The 24,617-nt window shown below is 37.4% G+C and overlaps 1 protein-coding gene across 1 annotated transcript in view; it reads right to left on the bottom strand.

Annotated features, from left to right (window-relative positions):
- Positions 1 to 24,617, bottom strand: part of LOC130569435 (cadherin-12) — a 131,373-nt gene that overhangs the window by 3,137 nt on the left and 103,619 nt on the right. The window contains exons 7-11 of the mRNA XM_057359087.1: positions 16,530 to 16,783; positions 12,981 to 13,117; positions 7,535 to 7,656; positions 5,519 to 5,636; positions 3,565 to 3,816 (exon numbers count right to left, since the gene is read on the bottom strand). Of these exons, the coding sequence (XP_057215070.1) occupies positions 3,565 to 3,816; positions 5,519 to 5,636; positions 7,535 to 7,656; positions 12,981 to 13,117; positions 16,530 to 16,783 (883 nt within the window). The remainder of the gene's footprint in view (positions 1 to 3,564; positions 3,817 to 5,518; positions 5,637 to 7,534; positions 7,657 to 12,980; positions 13,118 to 16,529; positions 16,784 to 24,617) is intronic.

A 24,617-nucleotide genomic window follows, 5' to 3' on the forward strand; every position in this document is an offset into this window, starting at 1 on the left:
GAGAGAGAGAGAGAGAGAGAGAGAGAGAGAGAGAGATGAGAGAGAGAGAGAGACAGACAGATGACTAGACTGATGTACAGAAAGAGAAAAAAATGAAATGACAGCCAGACAAAGAGTGGGACATTCAATACACAGAAAGACTGACAAACAGAGATATTTATACACAGATAGATGGATAGAGAGATAGCTAAACGAACGCATGGGAAGAAGGACAGACACACAGATAGGCAGACAGACAGACAGACACAGAGACAGACCGCCAGACACATGGAAAGTTGGACGGAAGAACAGTCAGATGGATGGATGGAATCCAGAAAGATGAAATAACAGCAAGACAAGGAGACAAGACATTTAATAACTACATAGACAGACAGACAGTCAGATAGACGGCAGAAAGACAGACAGACGGATAAGCAGATGCATATAAAAATAGACAGATAGATAGCTGGACAAACGAATAGGGAGAAGGACAGATAGACAGAAGACTACACAGACAGACAAACAGATGGACAGACACACAGCAAGGCAAACAGACAGCCATACAGATAGACAGACACATGGAAAGATTGACATTAAATAAATACATAGACAGACAGATCGTCAGATAGACAACAAACAGACAGACAGACAGACGAGATATGCAGATGTATATAAACATAGACAGATGGATAGAGAGACTGGACAAATGAGAGAAGGACAGACAGACAGACACACAGAAAGACAGACAGACACAGAGACTGACAGACATACAGATATAGATAAGATCACATGTATATGATAAGAAAGTTAGACGGACAGACAGATAAGAGATGATACAACAGAGAGATGTAGTGTGTTCGTGGTTAACACCTGTAGGATGTTCATCAGTAAGCTAGAAATGACATTCAATCAATTGTTGCGCAAAAATAAAAAGGTTGTTAATATTTCAAAGGTCTACTCAACAGTGTCTGTGAGATGTCAGCGCCCCCAAGTGACAGTCATGTGAACTGCTGCATTCAATCCTTCACACAAGTTAAACACGTACAGTAGGACCGGTTTCCGTACAGGGCTTAAGACTAGTCCTAGACTAAAATAAATGTGTCTAAACTGAAAACAAAATTGTATCGTCTCAAATGCTTGTAGTGTTTTTGATGCTGGTCGTCACCTTTAGGTGCTGGATACAAGCCACGACTATATCATCTCAAATGCACGCTGTTACGTTTATAATGAGACACCAATTATATTGTATACATTTGTATACTCCATTAAAAATGAATAGTATCATATAAAGTTAAAAATTGAGTATAGAGTAGGCTAAGCACACTCAATTTGTTCTTCTTTGAAACAGAAGCCCCTGTCGCCATAATGTGCGGAATGAACAAAGAGATTAACCTTTGATCAAGAAAACAACACCAACACTAGCCTAAAACAGAAGAGCACAGAAGAGCGTGGGAATAAAAACAGATCCAAATAAACTGAGATGTTAGAGTTTATAAACACCCCGTGTGGCATGAATGGCAGAGTCAAATGCATTATTTAGGACTATTGAGACTTGCTGCCTCCTGCAGAACTGCTTTAGGAAACAAACGCTAGGGAGGTGAATATAAATTCTTGTGTTTGAAAACTTGTGATTTGCATTTACTTTGGTTTTTACATCATTTCAAAGAATCACAATGTTTATTTTGAATATCATTTCTTGGTTGTCTGCCTGTTCTCTTATTTGGACAATTATTTGCTATTTGGATCTGCCAAATACTTCTGATCCATATTTTTGGACAGGGAAAAACTGTGTACAGTTACTTTCAATAAATAATGCATGCTGATATATACATTATCTTAAAGCAACCAGACAGATTAAAAGCCGCAAACTTAAATTTGGCCATGAAATTTTCCTCAAAACCAGCACAGAAAATGTGCCTCAAAATGCGCGGATTTCATTCGGGCCTAATTTTGAGCCAAACAAAAGATGCAGACTGATTTACACATGAATAAATAAACTGAAGCATGGGTGGGTGGACCAAACGAAGGGTTTAGCATAACAAGTGTCAATCGCTGGACAACACACGCGTGACTTTCAGAGAGTAAAACCGGCAGTCCACTGCATCCGCGGTTCATTCGGGGACAGACGAGAGCTAACCTCATTTCATCCAGCATGCTCTTACTTAATGACCAGCCAGCCCACACAAATTACCATGGAAACGGGGCCATAAAAGTCTCCACCTCATTCCTCACCCCACCCCAACTCCTCGCACATCCCCTATGCAAATGAAGCGGGTTTATAACTCCCGAGACTTCTTCATTTAGACTTCAGGGGGTTAGGTTAATGTGGGGAGGGATGCGGATGGGAGATTTAGGGCTTTGAGTGTGGGGTTGATGGGAAAAGATATCCAACTCATGCTTATTTGCTTCAACAAACACTCCGCTTCTTTACCCATCTAGATTGGCTAATAAAACGACATTTAATTTACAGCGTTTTAATTAAACCACCCAGGAGAGTTTCATATGGAATCAGATTTGTGCCTATAAAACTGAACGTGTACTTTTTAAGAAACAAAAATACAGCAACAAAAAATGAAGAGACCATTTCAAATTTTCATTTAATCAGCATTTCTAGATGTAGAAATATTACTGTTGTTTTGATTAAAAGTGCATATGAACAGTATTTGAGGTCAGAAAAAATACACAGTATATTTTTCTGTTAATTTGACCTGCTTCTCTAGTTGTCATTTTCTGCAAATAAATGCAAATAGATAGATTTTTATTTCAAATTTGGGCAAAATATTGTTAGTAGTTTACAGGATGAAAGGAAAATTATAATTTTACCCACACGCGTTCACATTCACCTTTCTAGCACAAACCTCTCGGGGCTTAACAACACTTCACTCTCATTGGCTAGTGAGATTTGGATTGACATCTCCCTGACAAGTCTAGACATAAAGTCCCCGTGCACCCGAAGTTATGATCGTGTTTACTTCCGTATTCTGACACATTACCGAGTGAAACGGAATTTCGAATGAGAAAAAATTGTGGGTGTGGCTTGTTTTTTTCACTGCTATTTGATTGAATGTATAAAAACAGCTATTGCATTTTGACATGAACTGGGAGCAGACTGACAGTTGAAGGGGAGGAGTTAACAGATGCTCCGCCCAAGCCGTCTAACGTACGTCATTTAAGATGGATAGTGTCTAGAGGACGGAAGTGCATTTTCAGGTTTTAATTTAACATTATGAGGGCATATGGATTTTAAAAAGAGAAGGACCCGCATTGGTAAGCTATTTACAATAAACGCTGCAACATTTCATGAAAAAATAGGAATTGTTATTTTTAATTTCACTGGGACTTTAAATCCATCTAGAGTGCGTACATTATCCAAAACACTCCTCGTAATCTAACATCAAAAACAAACTGGATTTCCCTTCCTCCAATCAGCTTGCTTCATTCTGATATGACAGACGCTGTCTCCTGTTTCTTTCAAAATAAGATTCTGTTGGCTACTGCTTTGCAATATCTATTGTCACTTCATACTGAGTTAGGAACACACCATGTAAACAGAGTCTCTGACGGATACATGTGACGTTTGCTTACCCAGCAGTATGATGATGCACACTAGAATGGCGATCAGAGCTCCTGTACTGAGACCCACGGGGAGGAAAAGAGCTTCAGCGTTGCACGTCAATAAGGATCCGTCTGCGTCGCAGCCGCATACGCGGATGGTGAGGGTGCTGGTGCTGCTTAATGTCTGGAGACCCCCATCTTCAATGACCACCGGCAGATGATAGATCTCCTGAACGCGACGCCTGAAGCCGCTGCGCAGGGTTACAACTCCCGCTGTGTTATCTGGACAGAGCATGAGGGAATAAAAAGAATACATTTCTATCATCTGTCCTAAAAAAGTAAGGGGACTGAAAATGTTTGGGGGTCAGGAGATGACACAGGCCAAGACTTTTCTCATGAGCACGTGCACTTACTACACCACGGCTCTCTGACTATCATGAGACTTTTAATGCATTGTCCCTTTTGTGCAGTGATCCCGAATATATTCAGAAACTTTTTGAACACTGATATCGCAGTTAAAAATGTATGAATTTCATTCATTCGATAACGAAATATCAAACCAATTGGCATTTGGAAATAAATGCTGCTAGACCTTTTCTCAAAACTAACTTGACATTTCGTTGCCATTTTTTGGAATTGGAACCATTTTAGTGGATGTAGGAAGTACATGGAGTACCGACATGTTCCACTAAAGTCTGACAACCAGAAAGCATCCAAATACTTTCTCTTTTCATTCCAGAAGAAAACTGTATTGCTTAGATGTTGCTCCATCATCACTCGGGAGATTTGATGGAGTTCTCAGTTGTGTTTCATTCAAGTATCAACTTAATCACAAGTGTTTCTCCTAAAACTGCTTAGAAAAAATAAAAACACACGATGCATTCTGGGTAGGATGTGATCTAGGATGCCAAGACAGTATATTGTTTCTGCATTTCTTTTCAGCATGCCGTCGTGTCGGAAACTTGCACAAACATGTGGCTTTAGTGGCCCAGTTGACTAGATCTTTCCACCTCTCTCTATCCAAAAAGCAACGTCAAAAGCGTTTTTACAAGACTCTCTGCCTTGCAGCAGTCCCCCAAACCAGAAAACCAGATTAAAAGTCAATAAATAATGTAGCTGTTGATGTTTTATAAAATTAGCGTGGAGTGTTTTGTGTGTTTAGACAAAGAGGACTGACATGTTGACAAGCCGAGGGTTTGTGTGCACTGCATGGCGCTGGTGCGCGCTGACTTCTGTCGCTGTGAGTTTATGCTGAGAGCGTTTTCTTGATGGGAGAGCATTTTCAAGAAAATCTGGCACATTACAGGCTAACCTGTTCTGTTCGGTTTTCGCCTACAGCAGTAACTTTCACCTTGTCCCAGTAAATCACATCTTAAGAGAGCATTCAGGCCTGAAGTGAGGGCAGATATTCCCAAAGGTCCAAAAAGTGGATGTATATGTGCTATGTGAAAGGTAAGTGAATAAACTAGACCTATATACAGTATACAGTATATACATATTTTACAGTCTTAAAGCTTCAAAACTTTTGCATCACAAATTGCTAAAGCAGAAATGTAGGCCTCACATTTGATTCACAGCATTAAGATTTATAGAAAATCGTTATTGTAAACAGATGAAATTACACTTAAATATAAAAAACACCAATTAAAAAAAAAATCAAAAATCAAATAATAAAATAGCTGTGGGGATTATCCTCAAAAGCAAACCGACATGAAAATAAATTGTTGTACATTTTAGCATTAACTATAAAGTACACTAGAATATAATCATATATATACTAAATTTAGTTTATGTATACTATTCGGTAGTGTTAACTACAGCGAACTGATAAACTGCAGTAAATTCTGTAGTATACTTTAATTTTCACTATGCTAAGTTTCAAAAATACTACATTATAGGAATGCTACTATAGTTACTATAGTCCATATTAAAGTATACCATAGAATGTTGTTTTTGGTGGGAATAAACAGAGTGCTGGACTCACTCCCGAAGTCTCTGATGGTAAAGTTCTTGGTCTTCACTCCCTCTTGAGGAGATTTGAAGGAAAATCGTTGTCCGGTTTGAGGGAGATCCTGATCTTTTGCACCGATGACCTGAATCACCTGGATGACACAAAGTTAATAAAAAAATGATTGACAAACGTCTAAAGCATGTTTCCAGTACCGTACAGACACATGCTCATATTTTACCAGTGTATAAAAGCATACTTTTAAAAGGTATTAAAGGGGATGTGCAACGGTGTGTCATGCATTCTGACTTCTTTACGATGTTAAACGTGCTGTCTTTCTCATGCTTGACGTGGTCAACTTGTCAAAAACCGAGTTGGACGTATGACGTAGTATTTCTGTGCTCGATACACTCCCCCAGCGTTCTTATAAAAAAAAGAAAAGAAACTAACTTAGCTCTGTATACTGTGGTAGGTTTTGTGAGACCAGTTTTATTGCACTTAGGCTTTTTGCTGTCCATACTGTATGTTGTTCCAATTGCTTCCATTGTTTACCTCATTTGTAAGTCGCTTTGGATAAAAGCGTCTGCTAAATGACTAAATGTAAATGTATACAATCGTACAGCTGTATCTGTCTTTTATAAATGTGATCAAACTAAAGACTCTACAGATATTAGAAGGGTGTGATACTATTATACAAGTACGCAAGATTAACATGAGATGGTCTGAGTTATGGCCACTTTAAATAAAACGTATTTATATACTGTATATAAAATACATGAAGTAGTTAAGCACAGCATTTATCCTCTGCTTATGCACATGACCATTGCCTGAAAAACTAAAAAACTATCAGGAACATAAGAATCTTTAATGGTTCATCTCTTGCTTAAATGCTTTATGTTGAATATTTATGAAATCCTTATTATGATTTATGAGGGTTACAGCACACAGGCATATAAAGTCTTTTACACACAATTAGACCGGACAAATAACAAATATTAATTTAAACAAACTAAAATAATAAATAAATAATAACTGATACCGTGGCGACCAATGTGTGCCTCCTACTGAGTGTCAAATAAACAACTCATTAGTAAGACAGTCTGTTTATTTTTAATGAATGGAAATTATATCCAGCCAGCTAATGCATTCTGAAAAGACGCTTCATATATCAAACACTTAAAATCACAAAGCTAAATGAGGCACATTTGATCTTACCATCTGATAATTGAATGACTGGTCACAGCAGCATTAAGTTTGTGTTAGGTCAATAACAATGTTTTAATAAGTACTCGTGTAGATTTTCTTCCTCTGAACCCAAGAAATCTCCACTTATGACTATAATACATGGTGAACTAAAATCACAAACAGATCAATCTTCCATGGCTCACAGACAATCGCTCTGCTCACCCTCCCGCTGGCATCACCTGTAAGGCTGTCATGAACACCACAGGTGCATGCTGGGTAGGATGATTAGCGCAGCGCTAATGCATCACCTACATACATCCGTTCTTCCTGTCTAATGTATCAATCAAACCGCACAATCCAAGGCTGAAGTGGATTTTTTAAATGCAACTTCTCCTACATCAACAAAAAAAAGATTTTATGAAGACTTATTTCTGATAAATTGCGCAGTTTTTGTAAGTAAAAGTGGCATAATTCTATCATGCCTCAACTTGTATATTAATAAATAAGTATGCTACTTATTTTAGTGCTGAACATTATCAAGTGCAATCATTTAATTCCATGATGCACTGCAAAGGTACAATCAATGTACACAGATAGCCGTAGTACTATATGTGGCGTATCAACATAGGTATGAATTTAGCTTACTTCGAAAATGCATGGGCTTATGGATAGGAGGACACACACACACACACACAAACACACGCCCACACAAACCCTATCTCAAACAGGATATACCTAACTTTAAGGATTTAATGAGGGTGTCAGAGTTTGGAGTCTGTCATACATCATCTTAAATGGGTCATTAGAGCAGAATTGGTTTTCGGCATGCAAACATGCACACGCATACACACATTTGCATCAGCTTACCTGACCGGCTTTGGCGTTCTCACACACGAAGGTCTCGTAAGGCATGGTCAGCTCTGGAGGAAACTCATTAATGTCCAACACGTGAACTGTGACGGCCACTTTACTGGTCAGCACTGGGTTATCTACAACAGAAGACAAATGTAAGACCAGCAGCACCCTGGACTCTCAGAATCACTTTTTACACTATGTAAATGACCATTTTCTTTGAAGAACTGTTTTATTAGATGTTAAAATCTCTTATTCGCCTCTTCTAAAATAATAGATAGCCTATGATATCGCATTAGTTGCTGTAAGGTTTGTGGAGTTGGTTGCAAATCATTTTAAAATTGAATTAATGCCAAAATTAGTCTTTGTCGCTCAAGGACGGAGAACATTTTGGATTCACAAAATGATTGTCGTTTATTATTGTAATATACTGACACTTCTAATGAGAGGGTTAAATAATGTATTGGACAGTGGGGCTCAACATTTTGTTTAAACTACAGCTGACATACAGTAATACTGCCACCATGTGGTTAAACGTGTGGGCCTGTAATAAAAATTGTAAATTGACTTAATGATAAAACCATGTTCTTATTTATTAACAAAACAAATAGATTGTCTAGTTTATTTAATAAAAAAAATTCTGACACTCGAGGTCAGGGTTGTTCTCTCTGACACAGCAGTTGATCTTCACACGTCTTGCTGATATGCTTGAATTCTGCTTGTGTGAGCAGTGTGTGGGTAAAGGATAAATTGTACAGATCTGTTGTACGAGATGAGCTCAGTGTGTCTGAGTGGAAGGTGAGACAGGCTTTAGAACGTCAGAATTGAAGTCATTCCTCCCTGGGCGCCTGTATAACAGCGAGACCCGTGGGCGACCTTGATGAAGATGAGCAACCTTCCTACAGAGACAGCGCGCGCGTGTGTGTGTGTCTCACTGTTATTTTATGGAGGCTTTGGGGTTTCTGATCTCCAGTAAAAACATTTCTGTCACTACAAATGATCTCGGATCAGACACAGACACAGTGTTTTTTTCTTTGTGTATCCATTACTGAAGTTTTGTAGGAGACGAACAGTTCTGGCAAACTAATTGTAATTCACTACTTAAAAACAGATTTTTTTCAAGCAATATGTTAAATATCTTGACTCCACAATATTGGAATGTTATTGCACAACATCAATAGGTTCATATTTAAATGTGATGTACAAGATTTATTATAGTTTTGTTTTTAGTTGTATTCAGTTTTATTAAATAATTTAAATTAGCTTTTATTTTTAGATTTTAAATTTTAATGTTTATTTTAGTACGTTTTTTAGCGATTTTGTTATGCTTTTGTCGTTTTATGAATTATTTTTTATGTACTGTAGCTTTTTAAGATTGATTTATTTTTATTTTACTTCTCAATTATTATTATAATTTTAGTGCCTCAAACTTATTTCAGTTTATTTCTGAGGCAACATTAAAAAATTCATTTAGTTTACGTTTTTTTCAGTCAATTTTAGGCCAATATTTGATTTCAGTAAAGATAAACCTTTACAAAGATTTAGTTACTAAAATAACCTTGTGATGTGCATTCATTAATTTGAAAGTTTACTGATTAAGTTATCATAACTATTAAAGGGATAGTTCATCCAAAAATGAAAAATCTGTCATCACTCAGGTTGTTTCAAACCTGTATACACTTCTTTGTTCCAATGAACACAGAAAAAGATATTTGGAAGAATGCTAGCAATTTTCAGTTCAGGGACATCATACACTACCATAGTAGGAAAAACAATATTGTATTTTTTTTTTGTTCTGTTGAACACATAATAAGATATTTTGAAGAGTTTTGGAAAACAAAGAGTTCTCAGGCACCTTTGACTACCATTTAATTCTTACTATGACGAAAATTACTAGCATTCTTCCAAATATCTTTCTCTGTGTTCATTTATACAGGTATGAAAGGATGAGAAATTGATGACAAAATTTTCATTTATGGGTGAACTTTCCCTTTAAAGGATATACTTTTATTTTATTTATACAATTTTACAAAATCATTCTGATACATTAATATGTATGTGACTCTCTTCTGATGAACACAAAAGAACATATTTTGAGAAATGTCTCAGGGATTTTCTGTCAATTGAAAGTTAATGGTGTACAACATTGTTTAGTTGCCAACATTCTTCAAAATATCTTCTTTTGTGTTCTGCAAAGGAAAGAAAGACATTTGATGTTGACACATGATGGTGAATTAATGATGACAGATTTTTTTGGGGGGGTGAACTATCCCTTTACAGCTTTCTGATCATTAAAACATTAAGAATTAAGAGTTCATAGATGCTCTTCTCCACTAGATGGCACAATGGTTTAAGCTAAGAAATTGCTTATATCACTGTACATCAAACTGTAGAACACAATAACAGAAAATATGCCAATGTAAATTATCCTCTGATCACATATTTTAAAGGTGCCTCACATTTAGATCAAAACAATTCTGCTTTTACAGTTTGGCAGGCGGTTTGATACACATCTGAGCCTGAGAGCAACACTTTTATTTTAACCTTTGATTGGAATTCTGTCCTTTAACCAGAGTCAGAAATGTTGACCCAAAATGTTAATCTTTAAAACAGTGAATTTCATCCTTTTTTTCACTTCAAAGCCCTCATATTGTCCACAACAATGTCTGAAGACCCCACATTTACAACAAATTATTCTAGAGCTCGGCATGATTCAAGCAATAGTATGAATTTGAGACCGGGTCATCTGTTTGTCCAACCAATGGAAGACAGGAGAAGTATTGCTTTTTATTGCAATCCCACTTGGAAATGACACACTTCTGTTTTCCCAAATAAGCATCACAATGGAGATTACGTAAATCGAGTGTATCCATGTGTTCGCTGCCCTCATGCAAACCCAAGAAGTTTTCAGCATGTGCAACAAGCATATGACGTTTTGAAGCCATGCTAACTCATACTTGCCTCAGCAATTTCACATGTATTACATATTCCAGAACATCTGGAAATGCACCTGGCGTGACATTAACACTTCTGAAAAACGCAGGAGAGAGAGCAGAAATGCAGGGAGGCTGGAATGTGTTACACTATTCCGTGATGGTGTCGAACAGGTGTTCCCCGCACCTCATAAGCACTGTTTCTGCTACATTTAAAAGCCATTAGGCACGTTTTACAAGACTCCATAAGGCTTGTAAGGGTGTTAAACATTTCTGGTATATAAAATTGGATGATTTGGACATTAATACATCACAGGACTGCAAATATGGCTTGTTAAATACTTTCTGTCTCTAACAGCTCCAAATGTACAAAATGGGCCTAAAAGTTTAAACTAGCTTTCAGGGATGTGCAAAGATTTTTTTGCAACTAGGCGATTACATGTTCTTAGATTTACATTTATGCATTTGTCATTTGTAAGGATGTAACGATTCAACGCCGGTTGAAATGATATTTGAATCACAATACATGTTGTTAACAGCAGGGGGCGCTGTGTTTACTGCATACTTGGTAAACGTGGAAATGCTGATATTTCTTAAATGTAAAAAAAATCCAAGAAAAGCACAGACAAAGTCTTGGCTTGTTTACTTTAAAGAGACTTTTGTATTATTCATTTTGTATTTGATTTGGAATTTGTTTTAAAATCTCAGTTTTGTTATTTGACATAAAAGATACTTAAAATGTGCAGCATTTGAGAAATAATAAAAGGGCCGTCGTTCACTTCTAATTTGTCTCAATTCATCTTGTAAAAATAAATTGTGAATGAATTGTATCGTGAGATCAGTATCGTGAATCGCATCGCATCTTGAGCTGAGTGAATCGTTACATCCCTAGTCAATTGCTTTTATCCAAAGTGACTTACTGATCAAATGTATACCGTGTAATACTTTGTGTGTTAGTTGGGGATGGAACCCATGACCCTTGCACTGCAAACACAATGTTCAATTTGGAACGTGGTGTCATGGAGACTGAAAAAATGGGGCTGGTTTTAGTTCACTTGACCTCAATGAAATGTGATTCTAAGAATGAGTCTGCAAGATGTTTACAAGTGTTCTTGCATTTAGAAACAGCTTGATGCACAACGGCACCAGAGAAAACACAGGGGTCTCGTTACGTTTATTTATAAAAAAATACAACGACTTGAAACAGAATGCTCACAATGGTGCGCTGCTGTTGCAACAGCCAAATCCTCTAGAATCAAAAGTGTATTTGTTACATTTTAAGATGCAACCTTTCTCTGAGGATTTAACGTTGCATACTAACAAACCATGCAAACAGAATAAAAACATAATAAATAAAAGAAAGTATCTAGATAAATTAATCAAGCATAGTGAGACATTCCTACTAACTTCATTTTCACGTTCATCTTGTTTCTAATATTCAATGACATCCATGTACGAGTTCGGAACTCATTCTGCGATATATCAGAATCTATCCAACATGGCCACCAGAACAAAATGTAAAACCTCGGTGTGGAAACCTCTGATATGGAGAAACACATATTCATAAGTAGGAGGCTTCTGACACACGGTGGACAATTCCCACAGCAGAAGTGAAGTGAAGTTTAACAGCCCTGACTCCCGAACTAGCTTCAGAAATCACGATTTGCATTTCACCAGCACAACCTTGAGAGCCGGTGACTAATTACCGTTACCATGGCGATAACGGCTCAACTTTTAATGACCCCTCATCCCCATTCCGTCTTAATAAATGGAAGCCGGCACGTTTGTAATTTTGATTGAGTATCACGGAGACGGCGGGATAATGGCGTTGGCAACTTCTTATTGGATTTGATGGCTCGATGACGATGGATTTGCTTATTTATGAGACGATTTAATTTACAGATCTTTTTGGCACCGGGACAACTGAAGCAACGACATGTTTGAAGTCGAGTTGATCTTCTGATATAAATCATTTAAAGTAGCCATGTTAATAAAGCCATTTCATTTCCGCTATCTGTTGTATTTTCTAATAAAACAAGACATGCGGTGAGAAATAAAACTTTTGAGCGCTTAATTTTATGCAAAAATGGATCCGATTGTAAAAAGTGGGCATTACGAAAATAAAAATAAATGGTCCAAATTTTGATTTCATGCCTTAACAAATATCAGAGGGTTTTTGGTTTTTTCACTCAAGCTTAATTTGTTTCTGTGAAGTTTCCGAAGACGTGATGCGAGATAGACTCTTCCATAATTGACCAAACTAATGAGAAACAATTAATCTGCCGGCAGTTTTAGAACGTGGGAATACATCAATTGTTATATTTAAGGGGGTCAAGGAGACAGGAAAGTCAGTGTGGTAATGATTCATATTTCAGAAGAGTCATCATATTTTATGAATGCTCGTAAAAACCCAGAGACTTAATAGAATCCGCCACCGACTGCGCCGTAAATCAGTTCGCAAGAAATACCCACGTATTAAAACAATTGGACTTTTATGAATCACTTTTAAGCTTCACAGCTATACTTACTAACTTTAGTGGCCACAACAGAAATGTTGTGCTGGGCTATACTCTCCCTGTCCAGAAGCTCATTGGTCGAGATGGTTCCTCTGACAGGATCGATGTCAAAGAAGCTGTCCAGGTCACTCTTCCAATCGATGGAATACCTAAAAAGAACACAAGAGGGAAACGATTTTGTTTGACATATATGAGTGAATTAATGGCTGTCAAGAGCATAAAACTCCTGGAGAAATATCTGAGACGCAGGAGACTGAAGCAAACCTTTCCATTTGCTCTCCATTTAATCTCACTCATGTCTATGAGAAATACCTGTTTAGTACCATTGAGAAAGGAAAGAACGACTTCCCTTCAGCAAGTCACTTTGCGTTTTTGTACTTTGGATATACAGGAGTATAATATTACCATTTTTATTATTTCCTCTTCTCTCTGATGTTGCACGGTGCTCGTTTCGTTCGAGCCAGTCATGCAGCAAGTTGGCATAAAAATATTACGCACTCTGTTGAAGTGCTATCTGTGGTCCAGTTTAAAACAGCCGTTATGATAAGCTGTTGTAATAGCCCAACAACCTTGTTAACAGACCCCATAACCACTCTCGCGGGGTGTTTTACACGTGTCTTGCAGAAACGAAGCACCACATAAATGTGAATTCACTTTGTGCCGATCTTCACAGAGCGTCTCTATGTTTTGGACTATGTTGTCGACTTGGTCGACAGAAATACATCTGAGGATTGTGTACATTTGCATTGGACTTTCAACAGACACCTTTGATGTTGTGATCCTATACAGTCAGGAAGCGTAAATCTCCATAATAATCGTAATAAATAGCACATAGCGTCAGAAGCTATGAAAACAGAATGCGTATGAAACCAACAAAGTCGGATTTTAACAATCTGTGTTCATTTTAATACAGAATAGGTGAGTTTTGAAATGGGTTCCTGGAAAACGACTGAAATGAAAAGGTGCGGTGTGTGCGTGGCATTGGTCATCATAAACTTTATTCTGCCTCTGAAGGCCAAATGCAGATCAAAAGAGATTTGGAGGCACATCACGCAGCCCTTTTTAAAATATAAAAAATGTTCAATATACAATCTTCGCGTTTTATTTGATCTTCAATCGGGCCGTTTATTGCTGCGTAGTTCAAATCAATGTTGTGTGAATTCGTGTTTTTCTCAGAGCGAGAGTCGCAGAAATGTTTGCTCATTTCCAATTAGCTGATCGTTAACCCAATTTATCTGAGAAAAGCCTTTTCATAACATTTTTTATATATATTTTCTTTTACAGCAAATGCTTTTGCCACAGGAAATAAAACTTCAAACTGAATTTCAATATGCCGCTTCATTAATCTTTACAAGATTACAAAACAAACACACTGACGAACAAATTATTCACTGTAGAAAGTATTTAGAGGTCCGCTCGACAGACCCTTGTCTATGCAGAGAGATGAGCTAGAACATTACATTTATCATGTTTTACTCGCTTAAAATAACTCTCTTCTATCCCTGTAGGAGAATATCAGTTTGTAATGCAATCTTTTCTGCTAAATAATGAAAACGTCTAACTCAAATTCACAAGCAGAATTGTTAAAATAACCAAGACACTCATTATAATCAGAGGTCAATATTAACAGTAATCAAACTGTAGTAATTTTAAATATTAACTCTGCATTTATGAAATACTCTTTGAAGAAAGAATATACGGTTTCGCAGTTTTAGTGGGACCCAGATACAAATTCTATAATATACAAGGCCTATTTATTTTAATAATTAAACAGGCCTACAAAAACATTTGAGGGCTGATATTGATATTTTAGTCAATGTGAACTGTGGTACCCAACCCATTTGCCTACATAACATTTCATAGCGAAACAGGATATCCGATAAGAAAAAAATCAAGAGTGGATTTCGTCAGGAACTAATTGGATCGTAAAAAGTGGGCATTACATACCAGACTGGAGCCAGACTGGTGGTTGAGGAACAGGGCCGTGCACACAACTTGAACAAAACTGAAAAGGGGCACCCCCCTTTTATTGGTCACATTTTAATGACAAATTAAATCAAACAAAATAATAGTCTCAAAAGCTTTAGATTTACTCAATGTTAATAACAGAGAGTCTAACAGGTAGAAAATATAAAGAAATTGAAGTCATAACTTTGTGTGTTTTTGTTCATTCAAGCATGAAGGAGAACGTTATACTGGTGCGCTATCTGACAGAGATCAGTGACGCAGCCTTTAGCCCGTGTATAAGGTGTATACACCAGACGGAACCGCTGTAGCGATGCGCCGCGCAGCTAGAGTATAAGGGCAAAAAGGGGCATGTGCTCTGCACAGGTTGAGCCCTATCTGTGCACGTGCCTGTTGAGGAAAGTAAACTGTATATGATTCTATTGAACAACATTTATTTACTAATAACACATTCATCTTGCTTCGTACACCCTCTTAGATGGATTTTTTCTTTACTGGGCTTGTCACAATGTATTATGGGATTGCACTCTCTGCAAAAGAATGCATCTGATGCTGTCTGAGACGTTGGCCAAACAAAGAAATCCTGTAGATACGCTACGGTCAATGTGACCCCTGATTTTGAGAGCCCTTTCTAGTAGCTTAGTTTTCCTCTCTGTATGCTCTCCTTTGAGTTGTTTACCTCAAGAATTATTTAGTCAACTTTAGCTCCCATAAAAAAACTATGTTCATTTTTCAACACATTTGTTGCTTTCAAAAGCCTGTCCATTACTGATCTCCATGCAGCTATTTTCCGACCCCTGTAGCTTGGAGAAAACTTAAAAAGCTTTGGGAAAAGCTGCAGAAACTTTCGACTAACTGGGCACTTTATCTGTTATGCCTCCTGCACGCCACATGTGGTGGACACCGCTTTTAAGATTTTAAAAGCTTTGTTTACCTCGCACAGAACCTCACCGGGGACTATTGTTTCAGATGAGAAAGCGCACATCCCCATCCAACAATGTCAATGTTACAGTACAACGTTTCTAAATAATTCATCAAGAAAGGCAAAAACAAACGACATTGCACTTTCACACATACAAATCTTTCCTTTGTCCTTTTTGCAGTCTTATTTTGTTTCTATATGAATATTTCACTCAGATGAACATTTGATGTATGAGCTTCTTGGATAGTGTTGGGACCCCACAATGGTGCATCAATGGTCTTTCTTCTTGAGAAACTTTAAAAGCAATCTTTAAAAGTGCAACTCTATAAAATAATGGACTATGTAAACTTACATTTATTTTTAACATACTGCTTTTACTTCAGTGAGCATGTTATTGTTTGTATAACGCGCGCGCGCACGCACGCACGCACGCACGCACGCACGCACGCACGCACGCACACACACACACACACACACAAAAGTCTTAGATGCTGTTTAGAAATATATCAATATAGATATATCAATATAGATTTCCTCTACAGGCCTCTATAGTCTCCTCGTTGATTGTCATTGAAATACAAAAAATGTCCCAACCCAAGCCAATACCCTTTCAAGGCCACAGTATTGATGGTTTGGGACCAAACCTCTGGATTATGTGTGCTTTGTCAACATACCTGACCGGACTGTTTCCTGCATCTAGATCTTGTGCTGTCACAGCTCCTATAATGGTGCCTTGTGGTGTGTCCTCATAAACATCCATAGTGTAGGTGGGTTTGCTGAAGACAGGAGGCTCATCCACATCCAGAATGTTTATTTTCACTGTCGCAGTGTCTTTAAACGGGCCAAAGCTGTGGAACCGTGGGTCCATGTGTGCATTGGAAGCCTCCACTTTAAATGTATAGGCTTTCTTTGTCTCATAGTCCAGAGGCTGAGGGAAGAGAAATAAGACAAACACAAAAACAAAAAGAGAAACAATGGTGAATGAAGCTATGAAAATGAAATTGATCATTTTTTTAAAATAAAGTAACATCACATTTCAATCACATTTTATTATGTATTATTATATAATTTAGTATCCCCTGACATTAGAACAGCTTTTCCTATCTCAACCAACGATAAACATCCTTGAGTGTACCTCTCTTTAGTCTACTGTATGTACTCAAACTAACTTAGTCATACAAAGTATACCATAATCACATAGGACTGTTGTATTGTATATATTGAGTATTAAAATCATTTAATTGTGTGAAAAACCATACCCTTATATGAAACGTTATTTAACAAAACCCTTTTGAAAAGTCTGAATAAAATACTCACTTGTTAATAGGAAGGTCGTATGTGAAGTGACATTTTGTTTTGTGGTATTGTATGTAAACAGCATATGTCTGCATTCTTTATAACAACGTTAAGTTACGAAAACCCACTTTACGAAAGGCAGTAACGTTAATGGCATTACAGCACGATGTGGTAGAATACTCGACAGGTCCATGGTCAATAAGACGCTTTAAATAACAATGTATTTCCACATACGAGTTTTCTATAGTGACGTGAGCGAGCGCCCGGGCGTCACGCTCTCAGGTCTCGAGGCTAGGGTTGACGGCGACGCAAACACTGCGTCCTGGCGCTGCCACAAAGCTGCCGCTAGAGTGTTGTGAACAGCGGATTTCTTCCTTTGCAATGGAAACTTACGGTAAATCGATCCTATTTCAGTGTAGATGTGAAAGACGTGTGTGTTTGATTTCATTTGGACGCTGGGCAGCCAAGTCGGCATTTGATTATGAAGTACCGCGTGACCGATTAGAAAGTATATGGAGCAGACGGATCTCGCGGTACTTTGATGTCATATGCCGATCGGTCTGCGCAGCGTCGCATGATGTTTAAGACACCTCTTGCTTGATTGGCTAAATTGATTGCTTTTTTGGCTCTAGCATTGTGCTGTCTGTACACTAGAGGTCACACAGAGACCATTTTTGCTTATGAAAAACACTCTGCTTGAATGTTGTTTGGTCTTTTTTTTATTTGTAATACAGTACTGCAGAAGAAATAGACTGATGCACACTCAAGGCAAGTTTCAAATTTTGTTCATATGTCAAGTCCCAGTGAAATTAAAAATGACAATTCTCATTTTTTTCATGAAATATTGCAGCGTTTATGGTAAATATCTTATTATCAATTTGGGTTGTTTTCTTTTTAAAATTCATGCATCCTCATAATCTTCAGTTAAAATCTGAAAATGCACTTCCGCCCTGAAATGACTACCCATCTCAAAAGACGTAAATTAGACGGCTTGGGCTGGACGTCCGTTAACTCCTCCCCTTCAACTGTCAGTCTGCTGCCAGTTTCATTTCAAATTGCAACAATTGTTTTCACACATCCAATCAATTCGCAGTGAAACACACAAGCCACGCCCACTAATTGTCTCCTTTGAAATTCCTTTTCACAAGGAAATGTGTACGGAATACGGAAGTAAGAACGATCCTAACTTACGGTTCACGGGGACTAAAATTTATTGGTTAAATACTTTTGTAGTGAGCGTCTTTTTTTTATGAATTAACCATTTATAATTTACAACATAATAATATAACATTATAAATAAATTTGATTGTGTGCGCGCACGTGTAGTTTAAAAGCAATGTTAATGTTTAAAAGTTTAATTAAATTTAAAGTATGATTTTCATCTTGCAAAATGTAAATAGTTTTAATAGCACTTAGGTATTATGGGAAATTTCGACTTTGCCTATTCGTGCAATTACGCCTAGTTGTGATGTCTCACAAATAAAGCTAAACACAGAGCTCTACATTAAGGCCTCATTATTTATTTATATACTTTTTTTAATGTTTTGTAGAAATTGCTCCCTTTGATCATGTTGATAATGCAGGCCTTTCTCTGATCTCTGTTGTTGATGTCAGTCTGTCTGGAGTCTGGGGAAGTTTGTCACAATTCCTCTCAGTCATGTCAAACAAACAACACACTCCAAAAATGGTTCTCTCATGCTCCCCTGCGTATTTTTTTCTGGGTTTCCCACCTCCATCTTGGTTTTAACAGCCTGTTTTATATTGAAATCTATCTTAAAATTTCTCCTCAGTTCATCTAAGCATGTCTATCATCAGTATGACAATCGTAAAATGTGTGTGTGTGTGTGTGTGTGTGTGTGTATGGATGTCTGTGGTCTTGCACCACTAAATCACAGAAGCGTGTGTGGAGATGATAATCATAGAATGCTATTTTTAAATTATCTCGCTCTCTTTCTTTCAACCTGTCTTAGAAATCTGTCTTAAAGGGCAAAAGAGGTTAAGATCAGATATCTGACCTGTATACCGTTTCCATCATGAGCAATTTAGCTTTGTATCATCTTCATAGGGAAAAAAAAAACCACCACCACAGGTGCAGTATTAATGGCTGGGACATGCATCAGTAAATCGGGATCCACATTGCTTATGGAGTTCCATGAGTTCATAAAAGAAACTTATATTTTGCACCTGACATTTCCATACAATTTCCATAACAGACAGATCTCAAGCTGAGTGGAAATACATCAGTTTTGGTTGAGTGGCAACATCAAATCATTTGGGGTTTGGGCTTGTCAGATGCCCCTGTCTGAAATGGCAGTCTCAAATCATTTGGGATTTCAGGATGTCAGATGCCCCTTGTTGAAGTTCCAAACACAAACCAAATGAAATGGTGCTAATTAGATTTCCAATTAGGTAAAAATGAATCTCCAAAAACTGCAGTTGCTAATTAACTGAAAGACAGGAATAAAGTTGTGTTGTTTTTTACTGAAGTCTACAAAGTTTACGCTGTCGTCAAAAATGGAAAATAAGTTTGTCATGGCTATTTTTCTAATCAAGTAATTGGAACCCATGTTATGCAAAACTTATTTCTAATTATTCAGACTTGCTTACAAACGACCTTTCTATGTCCCATAAAGAAGACAAACAACGTTGTCCCTATGGGCAAGAGACACATTGCTATTAAGGTCACAAACTATGACAGAGAGGCAGATTGTTAATAAAACCGCTTGCATTTCAAAAAAAAGGACACATGGAGGTCTCCTACCATCGTTATTATACCCAACACGTGTTGAGTTTTATTTCCTTCCAGTGGATGTTATTCTACGTCCCTAATTGTAATAAGAACTTGCAGCTCTTGTAATTCGAAGTTTGAGACAAAAGCTATAAATTGCTCTCTGACTGCTGTTTCATGCGCTTATCTTCCATTTAGTTCCTCTCAAAGGAATCTTTAGTGATGCTCATATTGAATTATGGCTGGATTTTCAGCGTTGCATTGGCAGAGAAAGGCTCGCACAGAGTCTTTGATTTACTGTTCGTTCACGGCACAACATTTTCATTTATACACCCCTAGAGTCTGTTTTCAAGGTCATTTGGGCTTGTAAACAATTTAACCGATTTCATTTGGTATAAATAAGGACTCAGAAACATGGCAAAAAGAAAGATATTGGGACAAAAAGGAACACCTGTCTTATCTAAAAGGGACAGTTTACCCAAAAATGAAAATCTGTCATGAATTACTTAACCTCAAGTTGTTCCAAACATGTATAGATTTCTTTATTCTGTTAAACACAAAGAAAGATATTTGGAAGAATGTTAGCAACTAAGATTTCTGGGGCACCACTGACTAGCATTAAAATGGTTGTCAAAGGTGCCCCAGAACTGTTTTTTATCTTCAGAATATTTTCTTTTGTGTTTAACAGAACAAAAAAATATATTTCTAAAATGGTAGCCAATGGTGCCCCAGAAATCTCTTCCAAATATCATTCTTTGTGTTCAACCAAAGAAATGTATATAGGTTTGGAACAACTTGAGGGTGAGTATGACAGAATTTTCATTTTTGGGCAAACGATCCCATTAAGACGAGTATGGAGGTCTTTCAAAACAGCGACAAAGAAGCAATTTTTAAATATCTATGATTTATGTGGTGTTAGCCCCAAAATGTATTGCATCCAAATGAAGTGCATCCACTTTAAAATGGCTGAGAGAAATTGAGTACGATGCTTTTTGGCAAATAGTGTTGCGACATACCCGGGGCTAAAGGGACCATTCCAACCAGCTAAACCTTCAACCCTTGCCATCAGCACATTCATGAAAATGAAAACTTTCCTGCAGTCATGCAAATTTCAAGCCATTTTCTTTGCTTTATATCACATGTCATAAGAATGCAAGATTTGATAGCCTTAAAGATTGGAAAGTCGTGCACAGCCTTGAACCTCAAGCACGTGGGCCAGCAGTCCGTCAAAATGACAAATAATGAGAAAGAAGACAAATGAATATCTCCTCTTCCTCTCTTTCATGTGAGCTGAACGTAACTGGGGCGATCATATGTTCTTTAAGCATGACTGATGGAAAAGAAGCGCTCCATTACTCCACACCCACATTCCCAGCACTTGCTCTTATTTCGAGGCACATCAAATTCCCATTTTAGCGTTCACGGCAGGTGGTGATCTGAGGTGGAGAGGGGTGAACCAGACGTGACGTTTCCGTCAGTGTCTGGTATTGATGGTGGACGGACATGAATGGTGATTAAATGTCAAAAGGAGCTGCAGGATCATTGGAGGTGAGGAGGTTTAGCCTTGGAAGAATGTCAAGACTATCGTTGCCCTTTTGGTAGATGCGAACGGCCACATCACCCCCAGTAGCCTCAGCTAATGACTACAGCGAGACGAAAGGAATGTTAAAGGGAGGAAAAGAGAGAAAGACAGAAAACTATTGAAAGGATAATGACAGTGACTCATGACTAATGCTCTTATAGTGTCTCAATCAAAAACTAAACTGAATATAAAAACAGATGAATATGAGCATAACTCTATATATATACAACCACAGAAAAAATTGAGAAGCCATTCCAAATGTTCATTTAACCCGCTTTTCTCGATGAATTGTGGCTATTTCAGTGCACTGTCTGTGGAATTTCAACAAAATCAAACCTCAGAAGTGACATAAAGTCATCCAACAGCAATGTGAAAGACTGACAGCATGACAAGACACATGAAAACTGTGATAAAAATCCAGGTTACAAAAAAAACCTAAATACATGTACACATATTATTGTTGTATTGCTGAATATGAGTGAATATGAACTTTTCTTGGCAGTATTTGAGGTCTGAAAAAATACAGAGCATCCTTTCTGATATTTTGACCTGTTTCTCTTTCATTCAAATAAATGCAAATAGAAACAATGTTTTTTTTTATTTGGGAGAAATATTATTAGTAGTTCACAGAATGAAACAAAAAATTATAAAATTACCAAAACACATAAAAATAGTAAATTCAGAAAAATTTAAAATTATTTTGAAATTATTTTTCTTTTCTTTAATTATTCTTATTTCTTTCCACGGCTGTATCCATATAAAACGTTAATATAACATTTTTAGCCTAAATATATATAATATATATATATATGCACATGCAGTGTATTTTCCTTATAATAAAGTGTACTTTGTGAAAATTAAATATTAATAAAGAATGACTAAATGACCAGAAACTTTTGAACAGTAGTATATATCGCATGTTTCTATACTTTTATGCTATATATCTTTTTTTGACATAAATTGTTTCGTCTGTCAGATATGGTTTCTTATTTTCCCACATGAGACAAATTGGGTGTACGGTATATGGCTTTATGTATTTGTAACAGATGCTTTTGGTCTGAGAGTGTTGCTTTGCTGAAGGCTTTTGAGAAAGTTAATCAACAGCACAAAGATCAAAGGCCTCAGGAAGGGTGCCTGTAGTTCAGGCGGTACGTGCACGTGTGCGTACGTGAAGGAAATACTCATTTTCCTCTCCGTGTGCGCGCACACTCGACCGTTATCAGAACAAAAGACGCTTTAAATTCAGCACTTCATGCTGGTAAATCCTTTGATATGCTAATGTGCTCTCTCCTTGCACTGGCGTGAGTGCCAACGGAGAAATCGAGATGATCGCAGCCCGTGCCATCAATGCCAGTTGTGGGAATTGAATCATTGTGCACCTGAATCTGGAACAAGCAACATCCATTGTGTAGGCGCTCAATGCAACGTAAATATGTCGGTGGTTAGGATCTTCTTCATTATTATTTCCTCAACACTAAGGGCCTTTTAGAAGGAAAGTTTTTCTTTTTTTACGCGACTTCATCTTCCCCAGGAGAACTTGCGATAGACATGAGAGTGCTTTGATGTAGAGTTCTCTTTATTTCCATTAGCGTTCTGAACTTGTGCTTATTCTCAGCAACCAGAATCTCCCGACGTTTTGCCCACACAGTCAAACACTGAATTACTTTTATGTAAGAAGATCTTAGTGAAATCAATAGCTATTATTAAAGTCAGCCCTATAATCCTTAGGGCTGCGCTGCACGATATCAATATACCGCCCCATTAGTATGCAGAACCCGCTCGAAGCTTTTTATAGTGTAATGCACTTTGCCTTCATCTGGATAAGATTACAATGTGAGGCGCCCCCAAAAAGTACTTTTCTTGTTGTGACAATGTGCCTGTTAGCCTCGCCTTGTGAGAAAGCTCAGAGTTTATCACGGTGTTTCGTTAAGAAGGCTTTTCTGTTTGCAGGGGCCGTCCTCTTCAGGAGAGGGAAATACAAAAACACATTTTTAATAATAGCTGGATTTGTCTGTGTTGGGAACAGGAGCAGTACCTGCAATCCAACCTTAACTGCTTATCTTTTCTAACTCTTCCGACAGAGGGAATCAAGACAGGGATTAAAACAACAAAGGGCACAGGAAACGCGTGTGATGAAGATTCACCTCCTGTGGACGTCCCACATGTGGCGGTAGAGATTTGCTGAAGCTCTGCCTTCTGTGCTAGCACATTTTTATACTTCAAACGCATCATAGCTCAATAAAAATGTATGGATGGTTAAATTTATGTTTACATTTTTATAAACATAGATCACAACAGCACAAGCAATTTCATTGTTATCAAATAGCAATAAACCAGTTTATTTCACATTCCATCCTAGATATAAAAATATGCTGGCCTACATACAGTTTCATATGCCACCTTACCTGTTTTGAATGCCAGAATACATGCATACTAATTATAAAATTACAATGACACACTTCTAGCAGCAGCAGGTCTCCCTGGACACTGGCAGACATAAAGGTTGAAATGAAACAATATGACCCAATTATATAGTTCAGTTTGTAGATTCAGCACCTCATGGTGATGTAGCAGGCAGACGAAAGACTGTTTCATCAGGACCATCTTGCAAGCTTGTTGGGTTTTAAAACTGCACAGTGAGATCAACCCACTCGGCTAATTAATGACTTTAGAGACTTTCTGAAACAGTGATGAATGCGCCATTTATTTTATGCACAACAGTAGCAAAACGTATGTCAGCGATGTATGAGGTGGCGTATTGACCGTTTCAACGCTCGTGCGCCTGACCCCCAGTTAACTTCCGCTTTGTGTTTGGCTAGTGTTTAATAACATAACTATTTATATTGTATTATATTTAAGTTAATATTAATTTGCATTATTATTTTACTGTATAATAATTGTCTCAAGTAAACGATTTTTTTTTATTTTGTTCATTTTATTAAATAAACAATTCTGTAGGTCCTGTAGTTCGGTCGCAACAAACCGTATGGTACATTGCGGTTGAGCTTGGTATCGCAGTCTAAATGCAAAATATTGGAGTTCAAGTAACGGTTCTTCTGTTTCTTTTGATTGTTATCAGATATAATCTACAGGCACTCTATTGTTTGTGAATGTGTACCAAAAGTTCAGTTGGGGTCACAAAAGCCAGTAACGTTT

Source organism: Triplophysa rosa, linkage group LG18 (genome assembly GCF_024868665.1).
Source record: "Triplophysa rosa linkage group LG18, Trosa_1v2, whole genome shotgun sequence".
Taxonomy (NCBI): domain Eukaryota; kingdom Metazoa; phylum Chordata; class Actinopteri; order Cypriniformes; family Nemacheilidae; genus Triplophysa; species Triplophysa rosa.